This window comes from Alternaria triticimaculans (genome assembly GCF_023758025.1).
Source record: "Alternaria triticimaculans strain BMP 0046 chromosome Unknown scaffold_2, whole genome shotgun sequence".
NCBI lineage: Eukaryota > Fungi > Ascomycota > Dothideomycetes > Pleosporales > Pleosporaceae > Alternaria > Alternaria triticimaculans.
In genome coordinates, this window is record NW_026055959.1 from 1,058,063 (window position 1) to 1,083,387 (window position 25,325).

Here is a 25,325-nt window from a genome sequence, read left to right on the forward strand (position 1 = left end):
CCGTCACCATGCTGTTCCAATCCCTCTTCCTCGCCGCCGCCACTCTAGCGCCCACATCACTCAGCTGTCCCCAACACACCAACGCTAAACGCAATGTACACCTCACTACAAGACAACAAGTGCCTCCAGGCACCAACGTAACCCAGAACGACTGGGCCTACGAAGCATCTTTCAACTGGGGAAAGATCAACCCCGACTACGAGCTCTGCCAGACTGGAACTCAGCAGTCTCCCATTGCACTCTCATTAGGCAACGGACTGGCTTTGAACCACGTGCCCACCTTCAAGTACAACGGCAGCGTTGCCGGCAACTTCTACAACTGGGGCTATGGTCCCGCCTTCACCGTTGCACACGACGAGAAGGCAGCAGAGGAAGACATTGACTGGACCAGCCACCCAAGCTTCACGTACGACAACGAGACCGTTTACCTCAAGGGCTGGCACATCCACGCCCCAGCCGACCATTCCGTCGGTGGCGACCGCAGCAAAGCCGAACTCCATCTCGTCCATGTCGACGCCGAGGGTCACGAAGCCGCCGTCATGGCTATCCGCCTCGACCCTGGTAACTCCAACTCAACCTTCTTCGAGCAGCTACCCGCCATGATTGGTTACACCGAGATGGGAGTTGAGGAGCCTACTACTATGGACTTTGCTCCTCTGCTTGAGAGCGTCCTGTACTTCAACGAGTTCTGGACGTACCAGGGTAGCTTGACAAGCCCCCCTTGCACTGAGGGTATCCGTTGGTTCGTTGCTAGGCAAATCCTCTTCACGGGAGTTGATCAGATGAGGGCTATTCTTGGTGCTAGCACTTACTCTGCGAGAGCGGAGCAGGAAGTCTGGCAGCACAGAATCAACGAGTAGAGGGTCCGAGAAGATTATTGTCTCTGACGCATGATGAGGAACCTGGAGTTGGTGGTAGGGAAAGACATTGCATTGTATAAAAGGGCGATTACGAATGAGCGAGGCGTTGGTGCTGGGGCAGTTGATGGCCCACATTTGGCGGTTATCTTCTACAATTCTTCTTGTATATACATATACCTTTATCTCTTTCGGACGCATGAATCAACGAGTACATCTCTTCCGTCGAATTCTACCACGCGCAGTGCCCTGCATCGACCCTCAAGTCCTACACGTGACATGTTAGCCTCGCAATCCCGTCTTTTTTGATACTAGTCAAAGAATATCAGCTTACAGAACCAGTGACATAACTGCTTCCCTCACTCAGCAAGAACAGCACCGGCGCTCGAAACTCTTCGGGCACCGAAATTCGCCCCAGCATATTCTGTTTCGCCCACTCGTCCGTCAACCCCCTCTTCCGCGCTTCCGCGCTCAGAGGCGTGTCAATGTGACCGGGGCTGATGGTATTCACTCGGATCGGCGGATAAGCTTTTCGTGGCTCTTGGCTGGGATTTGGGTTTGTTGCCGTGACCGTGCTACCGGGAAAAGTGTTCTGTGGGTGACCCCATTCGGCGGCAAGCGATCGAGCAAGTTGATGCACTGCCGCTTTCGAAGCATTGTACGCGGCAGTGTTGATTCCGTGGTTAGAAATGTGACCCGATATCGAGGCGAATAGGACGATGCTTCCCGATTGCTTGGCGTTGTGCAATTCGTTCGCTACGGCACGGGCGATGAGGAAGGTGCCGGAGATATTAATATCGAGGATTGTACGAAACGTGTCGATGGGGTACGAACAAGCATCGCTTTCGCCGGAGATGGCGGCGCAGGAGACGAGCCCCCGGATCGGATGACGAAGCTTAGCACGGATGGTGTTGAAGGCTGATGTGATGCTGGGTTCATCCTGGACGTCGAGGCGTTGGAATAGCGCATGGGTGTGATTACCTCGCGCAACTTCCTGAATCCGATCTGGTCACAGTTATACAGGAGATCAAATTGGGAAGATTACAGGCATTGTGTACCCCAGCTTTCGGGAGTGGGGTCGGAGACATCGACAAATACGACCTCTGCGCCACTCTCTAGGATCGCTACACCTACGGCCGTACCTACTGCACCGGCACCTCCGGAAACTAGAAGACTGTGTCAGCTCCAGTCCATACGTCGATTGGTAAGCCGTACCTATGATAGTCCGGTCATTCAGCCTAAAAAGATCTTTCGTCGCCATATGAGTAGGTGGAGGATGTGTCATGGCAAGGTACAGAGTTAAGGATTATGTTGATGAGAAGATGGAATGGTTTGACAGCGCAATTCGAATGCGTCGAGCAGTTGCTATAGTGTGAAGCGGGGTTATGACGTATGTAAAGCTGCAGGATAGGTTGTGCAAGATTCAACGTTGCTGACCATTAGGCCCGTGTCGCGCTTCCCATTGTATACAGACTTCTGTAGTTATGGAATATCAAGATCGATGGGTTTAAAAAGGAAATGAGCAGTGTATGATTCGTCTAGCTCTGGATGGGTTCGTCCCATGGATTATATTGTGGTACCGGAAGCACCCTTCCATAACAAAGACACCATGTCATGTTCTATCGCCGTCATCTTTCGGACGCGGAAGGAGCCAGGCTACGTGAGAGCTGGCAAGGTTCCAAATCTTACTCCTAGAACGCGTACCATGGTGTGGCCTTGCAAGCCAACGTCTGTAACATCTCGTGTGAATCGTATCATCGTGCTCGTAGAAGGGCCAACGAGGTTTCGAACTCATTTTGGTGATGTGTGAAAGGAACTTTGCCACGTTGCTGGAGTCCATTTTGTCCAGGCTTCCTCCGAAGGCGGGGCCGACAGCTCTTGCGAAGCGCAAATTGGGTCAAAGGGCGAACACTGAGACTGCGTTGGCTCGCATCTGACATCAGTCACACATGCACCCTCATCTACGTTCGGTGGTACTTCTGGATCGTCTCTGTTTTTGAGCTCGTACTCCCACTCAAGGTGGGTGCCCATAGTTGTCTCGGCGCGATTCGAGAGAGTACTCTTTGTCGCGACGTCTTTCAGGCCACTGAATGGGCGATGTATGAGGCGAAGTAAGTCAAAAACTGCTGTGTGAAGCTCAGATGAACCACGGTCAAAGAAGAAGAGGCTGTCACTCGCCAGAGAAGTCGGGGGCGTCGCGAACTCTTCACCATCCCTTGTCTGAGATCTGTAATCTTGCAGCTTCCCCATGTGAGCTGCAAGAATGTTACGAAACCTGCCAGCAAGCGTGTCTTTGATCGCACAGTACTCGAGAACACTAATGCATTTTTCCAGCAGTTTCACGTCGTCAGTGTATGGCTCGTTGTTCAGAGCCCTCTGCGATGCCTGGTAAGCGATCATGACTCCCGCCGTGTAGGCTGTGTAACTGGAATTCTGGGTTAGCATCCTTCGCCACCGTGGCATGCGCCTGACTCACATGCAGAGCCAGCAAACTTGTACTACCTTCCCTTCCTGTAGCATTAGATTCATGACAGACGCGTTTGTTTCCGCAGCTTGGTATCCTTCCTCGATAGCCCTTCGTGCTTCTGGTGGAAGAACTACGATGCCAACTGCATCGAGCGGGATGTATGCAATTATTAGCCGCCGAGCAAGCAGCATCATAGCCGAAAGGTAAAAGAGATGAACATAGAATATTACTGGACGGAATGTGGCCATCAGCGGGCTGCTGTCGCCGCGTAACAGCGCAGCAACTGACATCCAGTCGGGGAGTTGCGCATGGAATCTCGATAATTGCGCGCGAAACTCTAGCGTGACATTTTCCGGTACGGGCGCCTTGCTTGGTAGACGGTGAAGTAAGCTTGCCTTGATGATGGAAACTTTAACGCATTCGCGTCGAATCATGTCCTGGGGCGGCGCGTCTAGTCCATTGAGAGATGAGTGGACGTCGAAGGTTAACGAATCAGAGTTGTAGTCAAGAGATGCGCTCAGCCAGCTATCGAAGTAGTCAGTGATATATCACACATAACTAAAGGCATGCCAAACTGACCATTGCAAGTGGACAAGAGTCATATGCGTGCGACGAATGTCGTCGTAGTAGCTTGGGGACCAGTCTGGCGGACATGTTTCGAGAGATATGTTGCGGTTGCGAGGAAGGCTCAGACCAAGTTCTGAAAGTCATTAGTGGCGTATTTCTCGTGGGTATACCCAAGTGTGACTCGTACCAATATAAGCCAGAGCAACTGTCGCTTTGACGACGATGTTATACATGCCAAGCAGCGCGCAAACATTCATGGCTCGAAGCGGATCGTGAAGAATCGCAGAGTCCAGGCCATGTTTGGCGACTGCGTAGAAGTAATCGGCAAGCTCGGGAGGCGGTGCCTTTGTGGGGTCGGCTAGCTGTGAATGTATAACACCGATAGAGGCCATACCCGCAATTTCTGCGGCATAAGTACGAAGTTCGATTGTACTTCCGTTGCTGAACATGTGTCCGAGTGGCATGTTCTCGTTTCCGGAGGCTTTGATTGCTTCGATGCATGCTTGGACGTCGTTCCTATTCATAATGTAAAAGAGTGCTCCTACACAGTTAAAGAACATCTCTAATGGGCCGTGGACGTTGGAAACACTTGCGTTTTCGTGGTTTGGAGCAAGCAGAGTGATGCCCGTGACTTCGGTCTGGCCCTTTCGAACAGTAGAAAATCGGGGATGATCCATTATCTCAGGGACGGAAAGCATTGTCGATGAGGGAGAATCCGTAAATGTCGGTGGTGAATCGTTCTTACCAACTTTGGTCTCAGATGCAGGCCCAGACTCGGAAGAATTGCGACGGCCCATTTCGAAGTTCTTGAAGATGACTCCCAGATCGTCACCCTGGGTCGCCCGCAGGTGCTGCAGCAAGGCCGTGGCTTTGTCAGGTGAAGCCGTCTGTAGATACCACAAAACCTCATACATCGAACTTCTATCGTCCTCCAGTTCTTCAATCTTTCTTTTTTGCGCCTGAATGAGCGGTGGGTCGTATCCGCATTGTGAATTTCTCTCCGAGCAAGAGCGACATGTCGGTCTGCCACCGTCACACTGTCGTGTGTCAGCTTTGACTTCAGGGAATTGCTGTCGTTACTAGCAAAGAATTCGGTGAAAGACCTTGGTGCGTCGGCCACGGCAGGGCAGACATGCGACTGTCACGCGTGACGGCCTGCGACTGGTAGGAGTTGCTCTACTAACAGCGGCGGCAGCAGCCAAGTCTTGTGGACGCGGCGCGATATCTCTGAGAGAAGACGATGACATTCCTAACAACCGGGAGTGCGAGAGCTTGGATCAAAGTACAAGCTAAAGGTGCGGTCTGCTCCTTATTGGCGGATAGGCCAATGTGCTATAAGTGATGAAGCAACCAGCTTTGGATGCCTCGAGTGGTCGGCGGATGCAGCGGCATGGCCAGTGCACTCTGTGCGTGGCAGGTACGTTAGCCATGACGTCAGACCTTATGCAAACGCTGACTCCATGCATTGAATTCGACGCAATTTCTATGCATAGGTGTCTGAATGGAGTTCATTGCAGTCTGATGGCTTCGTGATTATCCAGTCTGGTGGGTCTTGCCGAGAAAAAGGCCGACTGCACGTTTTGTATCCACTGCCCGCGCAACTCACGCACGCACCATCACCGGCAATTGTCACACATCCGTAATTCGCAGTCGCCATACGGGCAAGACTCGATATCTGACGACTTTTGAACTGCCCATGGGCATCTCTGTGATATTATGATCACTATGAGGCCTTGTTCAGCAGGGCCTTCTGAACAGTGGTTGTTGATTAGTGAGCACGGCTTGCGATCTGCTCAGGTTGGCACCAGAAACATCTTGAAGGCATACGTTCGACAAGACTTCCACGCATTATGGACGTCAGATTTTACGGGAAAATATGCGACTTCGCAAGTTATACGCTTAGAGCTCCAAGGATATGTTCTCAATGAGGATCAGCATAGCCACGTCGAACGCCATACAGTCCGACTGGTATTTGTCTGACTCAAAGAAATCTCCACTATCGTGCAACCTTTTCCCACGCAATCACGCGGAGAGAGCGTAAGCTTTCCCCAGACAAAGGGACGCAATTTCTCCGTTTGTACAAATGTTGGCAGAAGGATCGTTAGGGAATCCCCGCAATGGCTGTTCATGAAACCGGTGACATCATAGCTGCATGCGTAGGACTGCTCGGTAGCTACAGCATTGTTAGCATACCTGATACTGACCAAGTCGACACTAGAGATCGTGGCATCTTACCTACATATATGATCACAGAAGCCTTGGATTAGCGAGGAATTGTAGCCCTGGGAGGCTGCGCCGCGATGATACTGCACACCGAGATACGTTGGAGTTCAACTGAGTCAACGAACGCCCTTCACATATCTAGTAACGAGTGGTAGGTGCAAACGCTACTTAGACACATCAGGCCCAAGCAATTCAGGTGTTTGACTCCACGTATTCTTCTTACACAACTGTTGCCTGTATTCGACACCACAACCAATGGCGTCTGTATCTTGATAATGATATACCTGTTTGGACAACAACTCCAGCGCTGGAGTCGCGACACATTGAAGCTACCAATATGGCCAAGGACGCAGTACGCTCACTCAATACCACTTCACCGGCTTCCAACGCCTGCCCAACACTCCACGATAAGAAAGAAGCCCAGCCATATTGGCCTAAAATCGGAACCAAAGACGACATTCCGACATGGCTCCAAGATAACGGCTTCATTATCACGGGACATCCAATGCCGACTCATTCGTACAAACGATCCTTTCGGCTCTGGCGTTGCCTTCATATGGAAACGATGAATATCTGGACCCACCTTCTTGGGAGTACCGCGTTCGTTGGGACTGGCATCGGGTTACACACACTTGCTATCTCGACCAAGCTTGACCTGAGCACAGGCGACAAATTCGCTTTTGGTATTTCTCTAAGCGCAGCAGCTCTCTGCTTTGGGCTCAGCGCAACGTTCCACACACTTCGGAGTCATTCCTACAACATTCACCATCTCTGGGGCCGTTTCGACATCTTCGGCATCTGTCTCTTAGCTATGGGTGGTGGATCATCAGCCAACTATTATGCCGTTCGCTGTAATCCAGTAGCTCAACGGGTATATTGGTGTCTCAATGGGGGCGCCGCTATCGCTGCTGCTGCCGTGCTGTTCAATAGTGGCGGCGGTGGAGACAAGATGAGAACGCTTCGTGGCAGTATCTTTAGTGCGCTCGCTCTTACAGCAATGCTCCCAATATTCCATGGCGTCGGCAAGCTTGGATGGAGTCGTGCAGCTGTTGAGATCGGCGCTCAGTATTATCTTTGCGAGGTCTTGGTCCTTGTGCTCGGGGTTTCATGCTTCGTCGGTAGGTTTCCAGAGAGACTGAGCCCAGGCTCGTTTGATATTTGGGGCCACTCTCACCAGATCCATCATATCTGCGCTGTAGTCGGCCAGGCTTTTCATATAGCCGCTCTTGTTGTTGGCTATAAATTCTGTAACGCGCATCCAACTTGTTGAGCGAGGGAAGCTGTTGGTGCCTGCGCAATGAGTAATGTGATGGCGGATAGCACTATCGTTGAATGCAGCAGGAGATTCTCGTGAACTGCGTGCAGCAATTGCAGCAATTGTACGATAGTGTAAGTAATATCAACAGACCGTAGGTGGGTATCGAAAAGATGTTTCCCATGTGCAGTGACGAGTATGGCCGGAGAAGGGGCGACGGGCAGGAGTAAGCGAAGCGTTCCTGGGACGCGGCGCATCACCGAGTGCCGCCTGCGCAGCAGCAGCAGCAGTCAACCTTCGCCCAATTCCCATCCAATATGTCGGCCTCGACCGAATCGAGCGCAACCAATGTAGATTCTCACAGCGAAGACGCGCCCCGCGTTGAAGCGCTCTTCCTCATCAAGTTCGACAAGAAAGTTGGGTACGTCATGCGACGCTGGACAGCCGGAGTACCTCAGGGAGCTATGCGCTGATCATTCACAGCTATACAATCGCCTGGAAGCGCACAACGACACCGGATATTACCCTCGACAACGCCGTTGAATACAAATCGCTACCCTCAGGTCTGCACTCAGTGCAGAATGACCTCGTCTACTTTACCCACGATGGCTATGCCGGGCTCAGCGCCTTCGCAAAGGGCGACGCGAGCGCAGAGGATCGCAATGCCACGTTCGTTTCCGTGGGTATCCTAATTCAGAAGGAGGGCAGATTTGGGAGGCTAGGAAGGAGCTGGCTACTGGCCGGCCGCTTGGAGAAATTGGCTGCAGCTCTGGCGGACGACCCGGAAGCTGTGACGCCGCTGGACGAGTTCTGGCAGGAGCAGGTCTCGAGACATGGCAAAGGCGACACCACCTCAGAAGCCGGAGAGGCGAAGGGTCACAGCAGAGCGCGCGCCATCTCCACCGTGAGCGCTGTCATCAAAGACGAGGAGAGCCTGCCGGACTACCACCCGGCCTTATCTATACAACGCTTCCTCGACGTATTCGGGCCATTGGTCTTCCGCCTGCTTCAAGCGGCCCTGCTGAGGAAACGGATCCTCTTCGTGGGCGTCCCGCCGGTCAGGACTGCCTGCGAGTTTGGTACGTCTGGGATCTTGTCATTGGTTATCTTCCAGCTAACATGCCAGTCTACAATCTGTCTGTCCTGTCTAGCATATCGCCTCGCGACACCGAACGTTTGCCTCCAGAGACGGAAAACCTCCTCCGCCTACCCACCCTCTTCTCCGTCGGCGTACACGACATACCTCTCCTCGACGACCTTCGCAAGCCCAAACACGGCGGACACACACCGGGCCTCGAGCCATCAGAGGGCTGGGCGGCGTGCACAACGGACGAAATCATTGTCACAAAGACGCAGCTCTACGACATCATCGTCGAATTACCACCCAGTTACGATGCGCCCCCACAAGAACGCCGCTGGCCGCGGATACGAACGAGCGATGGCAGTTTGATCAAGGCTAGCCAGCGGGATGTTGCGCGCTACAAGCTTTTGCACAAGGAGCTTTTCAAGCAGCGCACGAGATCGGAAACATCGCCCGAGCCGTATACGGACGACGAGAACGACGACACTGCTCCCCTGCTGTCACGCGACGAGGTCGATACCAAACGCGCCGACGACGACTTCAACGAAGCATACGACGACACGGTGGTAGAACCAACAACGTGGTCAAGGCTTGCATATATGGGCTACATGTGGTGGGCTTCGGCTGGCGAGAGAGATGCATACACGACAGCCGAGCGGGAGACGGACCGCGAGCTGATTGGCGACCTCTCCGCCTACTCACAGTCGTTGGAGACAGCGATAATTGCGTACTTCCATCGACAGTCTTCGCTGCTCATACGAACGCTATCGCAGATCATCGAGGCGGATACACAAGGCGAAAGAGGAGACGACGACGATAATGACAGCGATGCGTTGATTGTGGACAGAGATGACCTGTCGCGAATGGGGCTGGATACCTGGTCAGAGGCTGATCGCGCCTTTGTGCAGGAGTTTGGTAGTCTGTACTTTGGACGTACTGTTGGGGTCAAGGGCAGTGAAGTGGAGTGCTGTGGTTTGCGGGTGCCAATCTTCTAGCTGGGCTGGGAGCGTTTAGCTAGCCACAAACCGGCAGGTTCCCGGTTGTGTGGAGGGCTTCAACGGTGAACACAGACTGTTGTGGTGTAGGTTAATGACAGTCTACTTGTTGCGGGCAACGTTGGAATCCGCTCCATCGCATTAGTGGCGCTAAAATGTTGGGATCGTGTACCTGGAATACCCGCTTTCAGTCACAGGCTGAATGGCGTACAAACAACATGTTTGCGGCTGTATACACGTCCGTATAGCTATGCACACCTCGGTCATCATGCTTTGGGTTTCCGCGTGAAGCCTCGGAGGTCCGTACACAATCAAATCCGCGTAGCATGATTTGTCGGTTTGGTAGAGCTCAGGCAGCCCGAAGTCGGACCCCGCAATTGAATGCACAGGGCGCGCGCAAGCGAATTCTGCGCCCCGCATCGTCATATGCCATTCCCAGTGGCCGGCTCAAGGCCTTAGTATCACCGACCAAAGTTTTCTTTTGCTGTGAATCATACCTCTCGCTGTACTAATAGTCTGCCTGTGCGCACGTCTCCTGCGTCTTTCCATATCCCAAGTGTGTTTACTTTGCTCGAATTCACCCGAGATACATTTTTGGCCCTCCATTGTTGTTGCTGGGCCATCAAGAGACTGTTCTCAAAGTAGCGCCTCAAGATACCTGCTGCATTAATCACACCAAGATGCCTATGCTCAAAGAGCCCTGGAAGAAGTACCATCCCTTCAAGCCATTGAACCTGCCGGACAGGACATGGCCTAACAAGACCATCGAGAAGCCACCACGCTGGCTGTCGACCGACCTCAGAGATGGTAACCAGAGTTTAGTAGATCCCATGGTAAGTACCAATCCACCCAGAAGCCGCTGCGAACCAGCATCTGACACGGACCGCAGGATGGCGCGCAAAAATGGGACTACTTCAATATGCTAGTCAAGCTCGGCTACAAGGAAATCGAAGTCTCCTTCCCCTCCGCGTCGCAAACCGACTTCGACTTCACGCAACGCCTAATCCAAACACCCGGCATAGTACCTGACGATGTCTGGATCCAGGTCCTCTCGCCATGCCGGAAAGAGCTCATCCGCCGCACCGTCGACTCCCTCAAGGGCGCGCGCAAGGCCATCCTCCACCTGTACCTCGCGACCAGCCCGTGTTTCCAGCAGATCGTCTTCAACATGAACGACGATGAGACAATCGCCCTCGCAGTCGAATGCACAAAGTACGCGCGCTCGATAACCAAGGACGACCCTGCGCAAGCCGGCACAGAGTGGGCATACGAGTTCTCGCCCGAGACTTTCTCAGATTCGTCCCCAGAGTTCGTCATCAAGGTCTGCGAGGCTGTCAAGGCAGCGTGGGAACCAAGTGTAGAGAACCCGCTGATCTTCAACCTGCCAGCCACCGTGGAAATGTCGACACCCAACGTCTACGCCGATCAGATCGAGTACTTCTGCAAGAACATCTCCGAGAGGGAGAAGATCTGCGTCTCTCTACACCCACACAACGACCGAGGATGCGCAGTAGCGGCGGCAGAACTGGCACAAATGGCGGGTGCAGACCGAGTAGAAGGCACGCTCTTCGGCAACGGAGAGCGCACAGGAAACGTTGACCTCGTCACCCTGGGCCTCAACCTGTACACCCAGGGCATACATCCAAAGATCGACTTCTCTGATCTGAAGTCAATTATCGATATGGTGGAGAGCTGCAACAAGATCCCGATACATCCGCGCGCACCATACGGAGGCCAGCTTGTTGTATGCGCCTTCAGCGGCTCACATCAAGACGCAATCAAGAAGGGATTCCAGATGCGCAAGAAGAACGGCGCGGACAACGAGAGCCGGTGGCAGATCCCATACCTTCCCCTCGACCCCCAAGACATCGGCCGCACGTACGAAGCCATCATCCGCGTCAACTCACAAAGTGGAAAGGGAGGAATCGCCTGGATCATCCAGCGCCAGCTCGAACTCGACCTGCCTCGTGGTCTGCAAATCGCCTTCTCCAAGATTGTGCAGAAGGAGACCGACATGCTCGGCCGCGAACTCCTGCCAACCGAGATCACGAACCTCTTCGAAGAAGCCTACCATCTCAAACGCAACCCTCGCTTCTCCCTTGTCGATTACGAAATCAAGGCCGACCGATCAGAGACACCTCTGCCACCGCAAGACGGCCGAACAGTCAGCAGCCGCAACCTGCGCCGTATCTTCAACGGTGTCATTGAGATTGACGGCCAGGAACACAAGATCCAGGGTTCGGGCACCGGTGCGCTGTCATCGCTGGCCGATGCACTGAGGAGTCTGGGTATCGACCTGGACGTTGTAGACTACAACGAGCACACGATTGGTACAAGCAAAGACGCAAAGGCCGCGACCTACATTGGTTGCACAGCCGCGCAGAGCAGTCAGAAGGTCTGGGGTGTTGGCATCCACCAGGATGTGGTTCAAGCGTCTCTCATCGCTATGTTGAGCGCAGCTTCTTCAGTAGGTCTTCGCTCATGATAATAAGCAGCACTTTGGCTAACACATCACAGTTCCTATCATCGAGACCTACCACACCCATTCCTTTCCGCCCCAAGCGATCGAACACCCTCGAGATCCCCAGCCCAGACTCAAGTCCTACACGAAACGGCAAACAAAATGGAAGCACAATAGTGGATAAGCTGGAGGCTGCCGTTAACGGCAGTCAGGCGGACGTCAAGAGTGCGGGGGTGTAGCGGCATGAAGTCTTATCAACGCTTCACAGTTCAGTTTCTCCGTTCACACATATCGCATACAGCATTTGGGATGTAAAAGGTCGGGGCATTGGAGTTTTAAAAGTGCTGTCTAAACGGAATGAGAATATCTAAACAAGGTATCAATAGCTGTACTCAAATCACACATGTAGAACCTTACAATATCCGCGTTCTGTGTTCTTGTCCGCTTGCCTACCAGACGTTTTCATCGGCACAGCTCCCACAGCAATCGCTCTTGTTCTTGCCATGCCCAGGGCGTATCCGACATCGGCACATGCATCCTACACAACGCTTATCGCCGGCTCATGGACCCGTAGATGTGGATACCGGTTGGTGTGAAGTAATGCCCGACATATGGATGACATACCGGCCCAAACTCTATCTACAACTCCGATCCGTGTCACCATATCCATACAAGATCACGATCATAACCCTGCCCACCCCCAGCGCATTCTCTCTACCAACAAGGACAACCACCATGGCAGAAAACGACCGGAACAGCATCCCCCCAGCCCCAGCCTACTTCCCCACATCCGCCGACTCCCCCCTCCACCCCCCAACCGCCCTCTACACTACTCTCCGCGACCTCCCCTCCACCTCCCTAATAAAGACTCAGGACTTCACCATCCCACCCCGCAGCGGAAAAGCTTGGACCGTACCCGCAGGCGCACTATTCCGTCTCTCCACGCCCGAAGGCCCCCAAGTCGGCGATTTAAACGTGTGGAACCAGCATGATCCCCGAGAGCGCTTCTGGGCATCTAGGACGAGGCAGTTGCAGGGGAGTCATGTGGTGCAGGGGGATAGGCTGTGGAGTTGCCTCCCGTTTATGAGGCCAATGTGTGGGCTTGTGGAGGATGGGTGTGAGATTAGGGATTCTGGGGGTAAGGGGACGGGAAAGGGGAGGGAGAGCAGCAGGGATGAGAGGGGTGGGGTTACGCAGTGGGGTGGACGGTGTAATGATCTGCTGGGGACGAGGTGTGATCCTTATGGTATGTCTGAATGCGCGGGTCTGGGGTTTGGTTTGGGATGGGCTGTACCGCTGGACTCTTCTTGTTCTTTTAGATTCTTCCGTTCAAATAGAGTATGCGGAAGTTATGCTAACGATTAACGCAGTTTCTAACATGCTGACATCCTCATCCTACGATTACCACTGCCACTCCAACCTCGTCCGTTCCATCTTGCCATATGGACTGACAGAATTCGACGTTCACGACGTACTCAACGTATTCCAAGTCACAGGTCTAGATTCGCAAGGCCGCTACTTCATGGAAGCTAGTCCTGCGACCAAGGATAGCTTTCTTACCTTCTTCGCCGAGTTGGACTTGTTATGTGCGCTGAGTACATGCCCAGGTGGTGACCTAAGCCGGTGGGGCTGGACGCAGGCGGAAGAGGGAAAAGAGAAGAAAGAGGGAGATGATGATGAGGGGATGAAGAGTACGTGCCGACCTATTCGGGTAGAGGTTTATGAGATCAAGGAGGAAGTCAAAGGGGAGGTGTTGAAGGGGTGGAAGAAGCCGGAGAAGAGTGGATATAGGGGAATGCATGGGATGCGTATTCCTGAGGGCGAGGCCTAGTCTTTCCTGAATTCTACAACTTGTTACTTCCATGAATTTTGCCGCCATCGAGCACAATTGTGTCTCCGTTGACATGTCCGCCAGCCCTACTGCTCAGATATACAACTGCAGCTGCGATGTCCTCTGGCTTTCCTACCCTTCCATTCGGGTTAGTCTTTCCCAACGCCTCCTCACCACCAGCCTTCTCCATCAGTACACCTGCCATCTTGCTCATGAAGAATCCTGGCGCAATACCGTTAACAAGAATGTGTCTGGGTCCTAGTTCAACAGCAAGGTTGCGCGCAAGATGCAGGACTGCGGCCTTGGATGCGGAGTACGACCAAGAGCCTGTCTCACCGAGAGATCCCACGCCAATCCCTGCTACGCTGCCTGTTACGATGACGCGCGAGGGGTCTTGGACTGTTGCAGCTTTGGTGAGGAGGGGTGTGAGTCTGCGCCTATATCAGCGCTATTATCAGATAGTAAAAGAAACGAAAGACTTACTTCTGGATTGTAAAGAAGACACCCTTGACGTTCAAGTCCATGACCTTATCCCATCCGTTCTTCTCATCCGCCTCTTCAAACTTGCTGCCCCAGGTAGCTCCTGCATTGGCAAAGAGAATGTCCACGTGATCGGTATGCTTGCTGACCTCCTGCACAAGACGGTCGATCTCGGAGACCTTGGAGCTATCCGCGGGAATGGAAATAGCTACTGCACCAGGCGACTTGTTGGGGAGCGCATTTAGGGCTGCGACGGCGGCATCGCAGGCTGAAGCTTTACGGGAGGTGATGAAGATCTTGGAGCAACCAGCTTGCATCAGGCTGGGCTTGTGTTAGGCAGGTGCGCTGGAATGATGGATGGAAGCAGATGGATTCATTTACCCTGATGCTGCATGGAGACCTAGTCCTCGAGATCCGCCGCTCACGACTGCGACTTTGCCTTTCAAGCTAAAGATGTTGGTGAAGTCGTGCAGCTGCACATCTTGTTCCGCGGATGCCATGATGATTGTACGTATTGAGTATTATGTATATGGCGACAATGGAACGTTATTTGCAAACCAACAATGCGTTACTATGTGGGAGTGTTGATTAGTCGTGGTTCACGACTGCTCATGTAACGACCTCGGTGCTGACGGTGCCCAGCCATCCGAAGTTGTATCAATACATACGTGATGTACCGAGGCTGTAAGTCGCGCTAGTCTACTGCGTGGGGTAGCGTGTTATCCAGTGCACATGCTCTTTCTCAGGTTGTGACGAGGACTTTCAATGAGAGAGTCGTTGATTCGTTGTTCATAAGTCGAGGTGGGAATATACACGATAGATTGCGACCAGGCGGATGCGCGACATCGAGTCGGAGAATAATTCGCTCTAAAGCTTGCCTATCTCCTCCACGCATAGTTCCGGAGAATACCAGGGTGCTTTTATCTGCGCCGCGCGCTGCGCTACAAGAAAAAGCATTATCTCGAGTGTGGGCTAGAGGTGCAGTTAAGGTTGTCGGATCTAGGTGTGCGGCAATCTCGGAGCATCGTACAAGGACATAATGGGGACGCTGGTGTGAGACATGGCTGGACTCGAGGGCCACAACGTCGAGACTCAACGTGAATCGCATTGCTCAAGTGAGATGTCGACGATGGCTACGGCACGCGAGCGAAGGTCCAATGCCCAGGTAGTGTGCGCGCTCCAGTGCGCCCGCCTCGAGTATCGGAAGTAAACACCGGCTTCCTAGTCGGCGGGAGGCATGGAAGGCGCGAAGAACTTGGCGCATTCCGACGACACCACGCGCACCCACCATGAAGAGCGTAGCGGATATTGCAGGAGCATCAACGTGCATCCTTCAACGGTTTTGCTGTCGATACATACTGTTCTCGCTCTCCTCGCCGACCTGGAGAAACTGCCGCGAACAGGACGACGCGTTATCACATCGCCACTCTACCCCAACACGACTCCGAATTTCGCAGATCTCCATCCGCCCGCCAGAGACAAGCTTCTCCCTTTCTCCAAGCGTCTAAGAGATTTTCTGCATGACCTCCTATTCGGGACTGACATGTGCTGATCGCCCCGGTTGGAAACCGCCAGGCGAAAGATCACCGGCGAAATTTTAGCCTGCCTCCAACGGCGTCTTATCGGAGGGCCGATCGCACGTCAAACTCGGGTTGCAGAACTCAACTTCGGGTCCGCCAAGACACATTCGGTCCATTCTCGCAGATGAGCGGCTCACAGCACGCTACTCTTCCTGTCATCCCAGTCTGTTTTCTCGAAACCCCATCGGCTGCCTTCCTTGGACGGAAGCTACCGACCCGCCAGGGGGCCGCGCAATCATAGATGATCAACGAGCGATCACAACTGTAGATCTTTTCACTTCTGTTTACTACTCAGAGTACGTACGGGCCTCGTCGACACACAACTATGCGGCCGGAGGGGACGGCATCAAATCGATACTTGAGCAGACGTCGGGTGTCACATTCCATACCTTCCGCTCCACGCGACATGTGCAACGGCGCACAGGATATAAAAAGATCAAAACTCCGACTTGCAGACACAAATCGTACCGTAGAAGCATTTTGCGGGCCTCTGGTATGCACGTCCTGATCGACACGCTCAACAGATGCTACAGACCATTGAGATTGGTGCTCGCTCTTGCGGATACCGCAATGTACCCTGCCGTGTCTCAGAAACATAGCACCGTTCTTGAGACGCCCGTCAAAAGCCTCGTAAGGCACCTATCCGGGCTTGCTATCCGGCAGCTGTCAGTTTCAGGTGGCGAGGGGCCGCGGCGCGGTCTAGACGAGCGGTTCGGCAGTTGGCAGTAAATTTCCACCCGCCTTGACCTGGTTTCTGGTCACCTCGGCTTCGCATTGCTCTTCATGTTGCATCTGACTGGCCGAGCCGCTGTCGACGCCAAGCTCGAAATCAACAGAAGGACAGACTAGCCATACATTGGCCTTGCCTGTGGGGCTTCCGCGACGGGCGCGGGCACGCGCTGCAACGTGGGGAACCACGTTTTTGCAAGCGGTGCCACGCCTGATGACGGGCGCCGCAAGGTCAGGGATCTTCTCCGGCGACGCGCGCAGAACAATTCTCGGAACACTGTCCTGAATGAGGTAGTGTTAATTCAACGCTTAGTGTACTTACCCAAGAAGATGTACGAAGAATCTTGTTCATAGTGACATCAGTGTGAGCATTACGTAGGTTCAAGGTCTGCCAACAAATCGGAAGCCACACGGCAATTGATGTGGCTGTGGCGTACCGTGCACGGCGATTCCACCGCTCAACGTGCTGTGGCTGGGGAGGCCTGGCTACAGTCTCCGCGAATCCCACTAGGGCATGTCGGGACAGATCGCTAGTGAACCACCATGACGGTGTTCCCTATCTTCTTGGGGACCGAAAACTGATCCTTCGGCGCCTTTTTCGCCATCGTCTTTCAAAGTCCAGAGCGCTTCATCCGAGTAATCCTCGTGCTTGCAGATTCGAAATCCCGTGTGCTTTTGCCATGGCTGCAGGCGTTAGCGAAGTGCCTTTCTTCAATGCCGCATGCAGGTACACCCCTGTATGAATCTCGCCGAAAAGGTATGCCTTGGACGTTTTGGGTGAAGCCATGTGGACCGTCTGGCATTTAGGCACGAACCGATCATCTTCTGGAACATGAGGCTTCATCAGAGCCGGACAAGCTGTCAGGTAAGACTAGCCATCCGGATCTACGTCCGAGCCTGCTAACGGAGCTGCCAGCCCGTGTAGAATTTGAACTAGAACACTCGCTTCGTCTCATTCTAGTCGAAGCAGCACCAGCTGTATGCCGTGTGCGGAGCCATTGGGCAGTACTCACGAGACACAAAAACATAGGTTTGCACGACGACTTCTATCGGTCCACTCGTGGACGGGAGCCAATCCACATATCTGGGCATTCGTGGTACTATCAACCCGCAATAAACTTTGCTCCTCCCGTATACCGGTACGTCGAATGCACAGGAGGCCTCTGCTTCGTGGTGTTGTTGAACAAGGCTTGCTAAAGTCCCCTACTTTCCCAGGATACGGAGCTTTGTACAGGGTCCCCGAAGCTCCTTTCCATTTCAGCGCGTCGCCAAGTCGACACGTGCTTTAAACGAAGCACCTTCACCAATCCCCTGTGTCGCTCAGAGCATCCATCCGAGATCGAAAGGTGGCGACCTGACAGGGTCCTTCTACCGCCTTACCACAAGGTTGCTAGACGAACTTCACTGCAACTGGGAATTGAGCTGATCATTGCAGCATTTTGACTAGCATACTAGCCCCATACGACGCCCCGAAATACCCAGTATTTCCTTCATCGGATCTTTGCCGAGATTTAACATCGTTCCCACGAACCTTGCCGTCTGCCGAAGCGTCTCTTGTCTCCTCACGGCCGTGAAAGTTCAATCATCACACACCACCTCGCAGTTCACCCTAACCAGTCTAGCCACTGACCCTAACCTAAAGCTGTGGCATCTCGGCCACTCAGCCGAGCGGCTGGCTGACAGCACTTACTCAGGCGACACAGACCCGACTATCGCGCTCCAGCCTTCTGTATGCCCGAGTCACTCAATCTGCCCAACCTACCGCTCGCTTGCACGGTTTCTCCACTTGGAGCGAAGACCTGTCACTTATCTTGTTCATCCACAAGTTTCCATCTTCCGCATCTTGCATCACGCCAAGGCAGCATGAGGTGTTGACGGTTGGCTTCCATTGGTTCAACACGTCTACCTGGTCCCACAAGCTACTAATATCGTTGGCCCGTTCTGAGTAGCGCTGTGTTCGGCTTCTACCGAGACCACTTACTCTTTCTCCATAGCGACATCATCTCGACTAGAACTTGTTACCTACCAAGCGAATTTCGATACCCACACCCGGCCTGTCCTCGAGCGCTTGGGCTATCTCTCACAATGCGCAAATCTCCGCCAGGTTCCAGTGGGCAGTCGCCACGGACCATGATACCACCACCAAGTCCGTTCACGATGTCGCATCCGGTTGCTCGCACGACTACTCTGGCGGCGCCTACTGGCCCACAGCTTGGCTCCCGTTCACCTGGGTATTCTTCGAACTCTTATAGCCATTCCACTTCACCAAGTACGGCATCTGGAAGCCTGCCGGACCACAACCACGATGGCGCGAGCCTGATGATATCCCCTACTCAGATATCTTCCGCGAACTTGAACGCGCAAAAACGCGCATACAGACAGAGACGTAAGGACCCCTCGTGCGATGCTTGTCGAGAACGCAAAGTCAAGGTGAGTAAAGAAAATAGAAGGTTCATACGTACATGAAAAGCAAGTGTTTTGGTGGCATTCCAGCAATGCCATCAGAGGCGGACAAGCGAGATTGGGGATGGATGATCAGGTACTGGCCACCTAGACGACCATCTTCCCTTTCAGTCGCGTCGAGCGCATGCGTATCCAGTTGCGCATGAGCTTTGCTGAGATTGACATGCTTCCATGAGCAATGTCAGGGCATTGAATTGGAGACCATGTGAGGATGTTACTGACCACTATTTTAGTGCGATGCAACCGAGACATCGGCTTGTTCGGAATGCTCGAGCCGTAACCACAGGTGTCAATTCACCAAGGAGACCAACCGGCGAATGTCATCCATCAAGTACGTGTTATGACTTAGCCCACTTGGACGAACATTTGCTTACGTTGCATAGACAGGTCCAGGATCTCCAGAGTCAGATTGCCGAGTTGACTCATGTCAACTCTCAGCTGCGCACCAAGGTCTCCGATGGTGAGCCTTTAGATCCCGAACGGACAGACACGAAGCGCAGGCTTTCTGAAGCTCAGATTGGCGCCATACCGGGACCACGTCCGATCACAATGCCAGCCTTGGACAACTTCGACCAGGTCCGCAGCAACATCCGAACACATGCCCAAGGCATATTTTCTACACCCCATCACGATCCAAAGGGCGCTGGATTGACAAATTGGCGGTCACCCGAGATACCAATACGCGCAGACTTTGCGTATCTCGCTCGCTCATACATGGAGACGATACACGAGTCGTATCCTGCTGTTCACTGGCCCACCTTTCAGCGGGAAGTGGACGAAGTGTACACTTCGAAAACATTCGAGGGTTGCTCTCGTGAATGGGTTGGATTATTCTTTGCGGTATTGGCTTGTGGTGCTTTGCAAGCTGAACCGGGGCACACCAACTCTCCTACCTCAGTGTCAAAGGGCCAGGCAATGTATGAGACCGCGACTGCTGTTCTCCAGTCCTGGCCGCACGATGTCTCAGTTACATATGCTCAAGCAGCACTTCTGTTGAGCATTTACGCTACTGAGTGCAACTTGGGCCCTGCGGGCTCTATGTGGCTCGCCTCTGCCGCAAGAATGGCCCAGGAATTGCAAATATGCCCTGAAGTTGACGTCTGGCCTCTTGTCGACGGCGAGATCCGACGTAGGCTCTGGTGGTCCATCTACGTTCGCGATAGGTATGGAAGCTGTTTCACATCTCTTTTTGCCAACTGCAGCTGACTTTGAAATAGGATCATGTCGCTTGAGACAGGCAAGCCTATGATCATCAACGAAATCGACTGCGAAATATCTCTGCCATCCGCCGTGGACGACCGCTACATCCAACCGAACAGTTCCTTCCGCTCGTTAGCGAAGCCAACTCACTACACTGGTTTCATGGCGAACATACACATCACACGCCTATATGCGCCACTGCGGCAAATTCTCAAATCAAGCGTAGTTCTCCCACAGAGCCTACAAAGCTTTGATGAAGAGCTTCGACTTAAGTTGCTGCTCCTTCCTGAAGCCTACCAGCCTGATTCCAATACACTGTTCGACATGTCGGCACTGCCCACAATCTTTTGCTTGTTGTCCGCTCGCTTTAGTGTGTACCGGCGCAATCTGACTCCAGTAGCCGGTCTCGCGGAGCGAGTGAGTGCTCTAAAGCGGTGCTTTTCCGTTTCTCAAGACACGGCAACGTATGTGTCAAGGGCCTTGCACAATCCTCCCAAACAGGATTCTGGAAAAACATGGGAAGAGCTAGTAGCTTCGATAGCGAGCAATGCCGTATGTTTGCACTTGTGGAGATGTATACTTGTGCTATGCTTCCGTGGCGAGTACAAGGCTGCACTCGTTTGCTTGCATCTCTCTAGGGCTATTGGCAATCGACGGAAGGTCAACACGGCGTGCGGAAAGCACGTGGTATTCTTCCTCGAAAGGATGTTCGACAGAGTGCGTACCGGGCGCGCAAGCAGTCATCAGCTCGAGCAGGATGAGGAGATGATCGCGTACGTCAGTGCGGACGCTCAAAGCAGCCTTGAGCATTCTTGGGTTTGGGCGGGTGATAATTTGATCTCTTCGAGCATGAAGCCAGACCCGACCCCCATCGCTACAAGATCGCCGAGCGGCGATGAACCGATGCGGGACGCACTACCATTGCGCACGTCATCTGGTTCACCGATGAACACTACAACTGAACCGGATGAGTGGAGCAAGGTTGAGCAAATGGTCAAGCAGCTGATGGATGAGCTCCTTCATCGATCCACGCAATCGCCTGCCTACTATCCTCCACCCCATAATCCTGTTAAGCGCGTGCAGTTGGCACCGGAAGCACCACCACCACCAAAGATGGCGCCAAACCCAAGTCCGACACCGTCAGGCACAAGTCGCATCAGCATTGCGAACATTATATGAAGCAAAAGGCTCCCTACAGACTATAGATAGCTCATCGCCGGCCTGTACGGATATTCGTTGAGACAAGCACTCCGGCCAGCATTCAACTGGAGTAGTCCTTTGGACTCGAATACCTGCATTGGGTACTACGGCGACCGCATGTAAACTATTCGGAGCAACACATTCGCTAACTCCAAAGCGCTGTACATTCGTTGTGCACATTCAAACCCCCGGGTCGTCCTGCCGCCCGCAAAAACAAGCCGAAGCAAGTACACCTCCCGAGCCAGTTTTCGACATTTGCTCGAGCATAACAAGCATTGCTCTCTTGGCCAAGACGGGTTGACGCTGCTATGGTTCCACGCTTGCGCTTGTAATTCAGCTCTCATTCGGTGCGTACATGATTCGCTTCAGCAACCACGCATGGTCAAGGCGTTGAGATGTCTTGGCTAATTGATACCGATTGTCGCAATGCTCTGCGTATAAAACGATACTCAAATATACTTCCATGCTTGCAGTCCAACGCTGCTTGCCTCCGTAATATATGTTGCACTGCAGTCCCCAATGCCGTGACAGTGCTCAATTGACTCAGCACTAGTGGAAATACTCACCTATTGGAATGCTTGGGAATCTCACTTGCGCACACCTAGGTTCGCGCCGCGACTTACCCGCGGCCTTGTCTTTCAGCGGCACAGAAGAGCCATCCAATCAGTACCTAGCCATATACTCGGACGCTACCAGTGTTAAGGTCGGAAGCGAACCTGCGACCGAACTCTGCTGACACCGTGCCTGTTGTGCGACGACCTTGCTGCAATAACGTTCTCGTCAGCTACGCATAAACCGCCATGGCTTAGCTGATACCTACCACCAGCGCATATCTTCTCAGCCCCGAAGGTTGTGAAATGTCATTGCGGAGCAGAACCCGACACTCGCCCGGGCAGATCGTACCTGGCACTACCCTGCCGATAGTCCATCTCGAAAGGCGTTAGCTCGTGGCCGAAAGCAGGAAGGCATGTGCAGGGCGGTGTGAGGAAACAGGGCCACTAGCCAGACAAGCTTCACGGGCCAAATGCTTAGCGAACGGCCTGTACCCCGCTATGACATGTTGTCGCTCTCGAATGAGCACCTTGGGCGCGACATCGTGCGTCTGTTTACTTGGATTATTCCCAGTTCAAACGCCTCATGTAGAGTAAATGGCTACGGAGACGCGCTAGGCGGTCTGGATGATGAATCGACGTACGCGTCGTGTAGCGTCGGCCTGCAGCAGGTGGCCCCCAACCTATGTCGTATGCAAGTCGTGGTGGGGTAGCAGAGTGAGCTGGAACGCGGGCGGCGTGTTGATGCTGCATGATAGGCGCGACAGGAGCTGGTGAGCGATATAAGCTGCTGATTCTGCGGCAGCTCCGGTTGTTCTTAGGCTGCCTTGTTTACTTCCTTGCCGTGGCTTCCTGCTTCTCTTCTTCCTCCATCCTTCCTCGCACCTGCACCTCGATCATAGAAGGCAGGCACGATTGGCTCTTCCAGACCCCCCCCACAAACACACCCTACGACCGCCAACATGGTGCATATCAACCGTGTAGCAACTCACAAGGAAGTCTCCGAGGAGCAGAGCCAGTTCGAGGCCATTGATGCCACCACTACCATCAATCTGACACCAGACGATGAAGCCGACGACTACACTGCTACCGTCTACGGTTCCAAATATGCTGCTGAAGATCTGCCGAGACACGAGATGCCGGTGAGTCCAGCCCTTTTTGAGTAGCTATACCCGGAATTGACACGATCTAGGACCGAGAAATGCCTCCTCATGTGTACGTACTTTGCTACATGCACTATTGGCCTCGAACACACCAAATCATCCGCCGCGCCACAGCTGCGACAGCATCGCTGACCAGATACTAGTGCCTACCGCATGATCAAGGACGATCTCACGCTCGATGGCACCCCGACACTGAACTTGGCTTCATTCGTTACAACGTACATGGTAAGCTCTTATGATCATTTATCGGATAGATAAAGACTGACATATGAGCAGGAAGAAGAGGCCGAGAAGCTTATGGTGTATGTCGAAGAAGCCCGCGTTTCGTGACCTCCCAATAACCCTCTACCTCAGCGACGCCTTCTCGAAGAACTTCATCGATTACGAAGAGTACCCCGTCAGCGCCGATATCCAGAACCGTTCGTACATATACTACAAAATGGGCTGAGGAATGTTTGCTGAATCTTGAACAGGATGTGTGTCGATGATCGCCAGGCTGTTCAATGCGCCGGCAGATCCAGAGGCGAACACAATCGGCACCTCTACCATTGGGTCTTCTGAAGCCATCATGGTCAGTGAATACAGTGGTATGAAGCTGGAAGCTGTTGAGCTGACACAGCATAGTTGGGTGTACTGGCCCAGAAGAAGCTTTGGCAAAACAAGCGCAAGGCCGAGGGCAAGCCCTACGACAAGCCAAACATGATCATGAACTCGGCTGTACAGGTCTGCTGGGAGGTATGTAGCCCTATTGCTGAGCCGTTTCGGGCAGACAAGAAGGAGAAGCATACTGATTGTATGCAGAAAGCATGCCGATACTTTGATATCGAAGAGCGATACGTATATTGCACTACTGAGCGCTATGTGATGGACCCCAAGGAATGCATTGATCTCATCGATGAGAACACCATTGGAATTTGTAGGTATTACAGCATCTATAAGAGGACAATGAGCTAATTCGAATAGGCGCAATCCTGGGAACGACCTACACTGGCGAATACGAAGATATCAAAGCCATCAACGACCTCCTCGTCGAGAAGGATATCGATGTCGATATTCACGTCGACGCCGCGTCCGGTGGGTTTGTCGCTCCGTTCGTCAACCCTGGTCTACTATGGGATTTCCGCCTCCCAAAGGTCACGACCATCAACGTCTCTGGTCACAAGTACGGACTTGTATACCCCGGTGTCGGCTGGGTCGTGTGGCGCGACCCCAAGTACCTTCCCCAGGAGCTCGTCTTCAACATCAACTACCTCGGTGCTGACCAGGCGTCTTTCACACTCAACTTCTCCCGCGGCGCTTCGCAAATCATTGGACAGTACTACCAGCTCATTCGTCTTGGAAAGCGAGGATATAGGAAGATCATGCTGAACCTGACGCGTACGGCCGACTATCTCGCCGCGAACCTCGAGGCGTTGGGCTTTATCATCATGAGTCAAAGGGGAGGCGCTGGACTTCCTCTCGTTGCTTGCCGCATTGATGAAGATCTTGGCAAGCAGTACGATGAGTTTGCCATGTAAGTGTGCACCCCATTTTTTCTGCAACTGCAACTAACGAGAGCAGTGCTCATCAACTACGCGAGCGCGGATGGGTCGTTCCCGCATACACGATGGCCCCTCACTCCGAGAAGATGAAGATGCTGCGTGTGGTTGTGCGCGAGGACTTCACCAAGTCTCGTTGTGACGCACTGCTTGCCGACTTCAAGCTTGCGCTGTCGACGCTGGACAAGCTCGACGCGAAGAAGATCGAGGAGCACAGGCAGCATGCATTCGAAATGCGTCGTCGTTCGACCATTATCAGCCCCATCTTTAAGAAGAAGGCGACAGATCACTTCGACGAGGACCACAGTCTACAGGCAAAGACTGGAAAGACACATGCAGTCTGCTAAGCGTGAGCAATGCGCCGCTTATTTAGCTGTCGAGGTGAAGGAGTATATGGGTTTTATATACATAGATACCATGGATGAACAAGTCACTCTCATTGTTCTAAACAGACTGTACACGTTGTGATGATCGGGTAGCATGAATTTCATCCATCAAACTTGAACTTGCAGCATCGTTATTGCTTCAAAGAGTTTTGTTCACCAGCTGGGGCCACATGCAAGTCTCGCGAACCGTTCTTGATTGACGCATGGATGCAGAAGATAGGGGTCTAACCAAAGCACATGCCGAACTGAACTGCAGTGGATAAGATAACGAGCAAAACGCGGCAGATGGAATGAACGT

At 53.1% G+C, this 25,325-nt stretch overlaps 7 protein-coding genes across 7 annotated transcripts; 6 read left to right on the forward strand and 1 right to left on the reverse strand.

The window, feature by feature from the left end:
* Positions 1–8: 8 nt before the first annotated feature.
* Positions 9–860, forward strand: J4E78_002037 (uncharacterized protein; the record flags this gene model as incomplete). The annotated part of the gene is made up of 1 exon (XM_049362687.1): positions 9–860. The coding sequence occupies one exon, from the start codon at positions 9–11 to the stop codon at positions 858–860; it is 852 nt and encodes a 283-aa protein (XP_049225279.1).
* Positions 861–7,686: 6,826 nt separating this feature from the next.
* On the forward strand, positions 7,687–9,445 carry J4E78_002038 (uncharacterized protein; the record flags this gene model as incomplete). Its single annotated transcript, XM_049362688.1, has 3 exons — positions 7,687–7,790; positions 7,853–8,448; positions 8,496–9,445. 3 exons carry the CDS (start codon positions 7,687–7,689, stop codon positions 9,443–9,445), a joined length of 1,650 nt encoding a protein of 549 aa, XP_049225280.1.
* Positions 9,446–10,125: 680 nt separating this feature from the next.
* J4E78_002039 (uncharacterized protein) lies at positions 10,126–12,145 on the forward strand (the record flags this gene model as incomplete). The annotated part of the gene is made up of 3 exons (XM_049362689.1): positions 10,126–10,278; positions 10,335–11,912; positions 11,963–12,145. The coding sequence occupies 3 exons, from the start codon at positions 10,126–10,128 to the stop codon at positions 12,143–12,145; spliced, it is 1,914 nt and encodes a 637-aa protein (XP_049225281.1).
* A 1,139-nt stretch (positions 12,146–13,284) lies between these two features.
* On the forward strand, positions 13,285–13,737 carry J4E78_002040 (uncharacterized protein; the record flags this gene model as incomplete). Its single annotated transcript, XM_049362690.1, has 1 exon — positions 13,285–13,737. One exon carries the CDS (start codon positions 13,285–13,287, stop codon positions 13,735–13,737), a length of 453 nt encoding a protein of 150 aa, XP_049225282.1.
* A 13-nt stretch (positions 13,738–13,750) lies between these two features.
* Positions 13,751–14,717, reverse strand: J4E78_002041 (uncharacterized protein; the record flags this gene model as incomplete). The annotated part of the gene is made up of 3 exons (XM_049362691.1): positions 13,751–14,168; positions 14,221–14,538; positions 14,599–14,717. The coding sequence occupies 3 exons, from the start codon at positions 14,715–14,717 to the stop codon at positions 13,751–13,753; spliced, it is 855 nt and encodes a 284-aa protein (XP_049225283.1).
* A 4,128-nt stretch (positions 14,718–18,845) lies between these two features.
* On the forward strand, positions 18,846–21,368 carry J4E78_002042 (uncharacterized protein; the record flags this gene model as incomplete). Its single annotated transcript, XM_049362692.1, has 5 exons — positions 18,846–18,956; positions 19,223–19,320; positions 19,373–20,152; positions 20,207–20,606; positions 20,691–21,368. The coding sequence occupies 5 exons, from the start codon at positions 18,846–18,848 to the stop codon at positions 21,366–21,368; spliced, it is 2,067 nt and encodes a 688-aa protein (XP_049225284.1).
* Positions 21,369–22,902: 1,534 nt separating this feature from the next.
* On the forward strand, positions 22,903–24,988 carry J4E78_002043 (uncharacterized protein; the record flags this gene model as incomplete). The annotated part of the gene is made up of 10 exons (XM_049362693.1): positions 22,903–23,082; positions 23,133–23,155; positions 23,247–23,328; positions 23,380–23,405; positions 23,458–23,522; positions 23,577–23,674; positions 23,728–23,838; positions 23,905–24,019; positions 24,067–24,616; positions 24,664–24,988. The coding sequence occupies 10 exons, from the start codon at positions 22,903–22,905 to the stop codon at positions 24,986–24,988; spliced, it is 1,575 nt and encodes a 524-aa protein (XP_049225285.1).
* Positions 24,989–25,325: the final 337 nt, after the last annotated feature.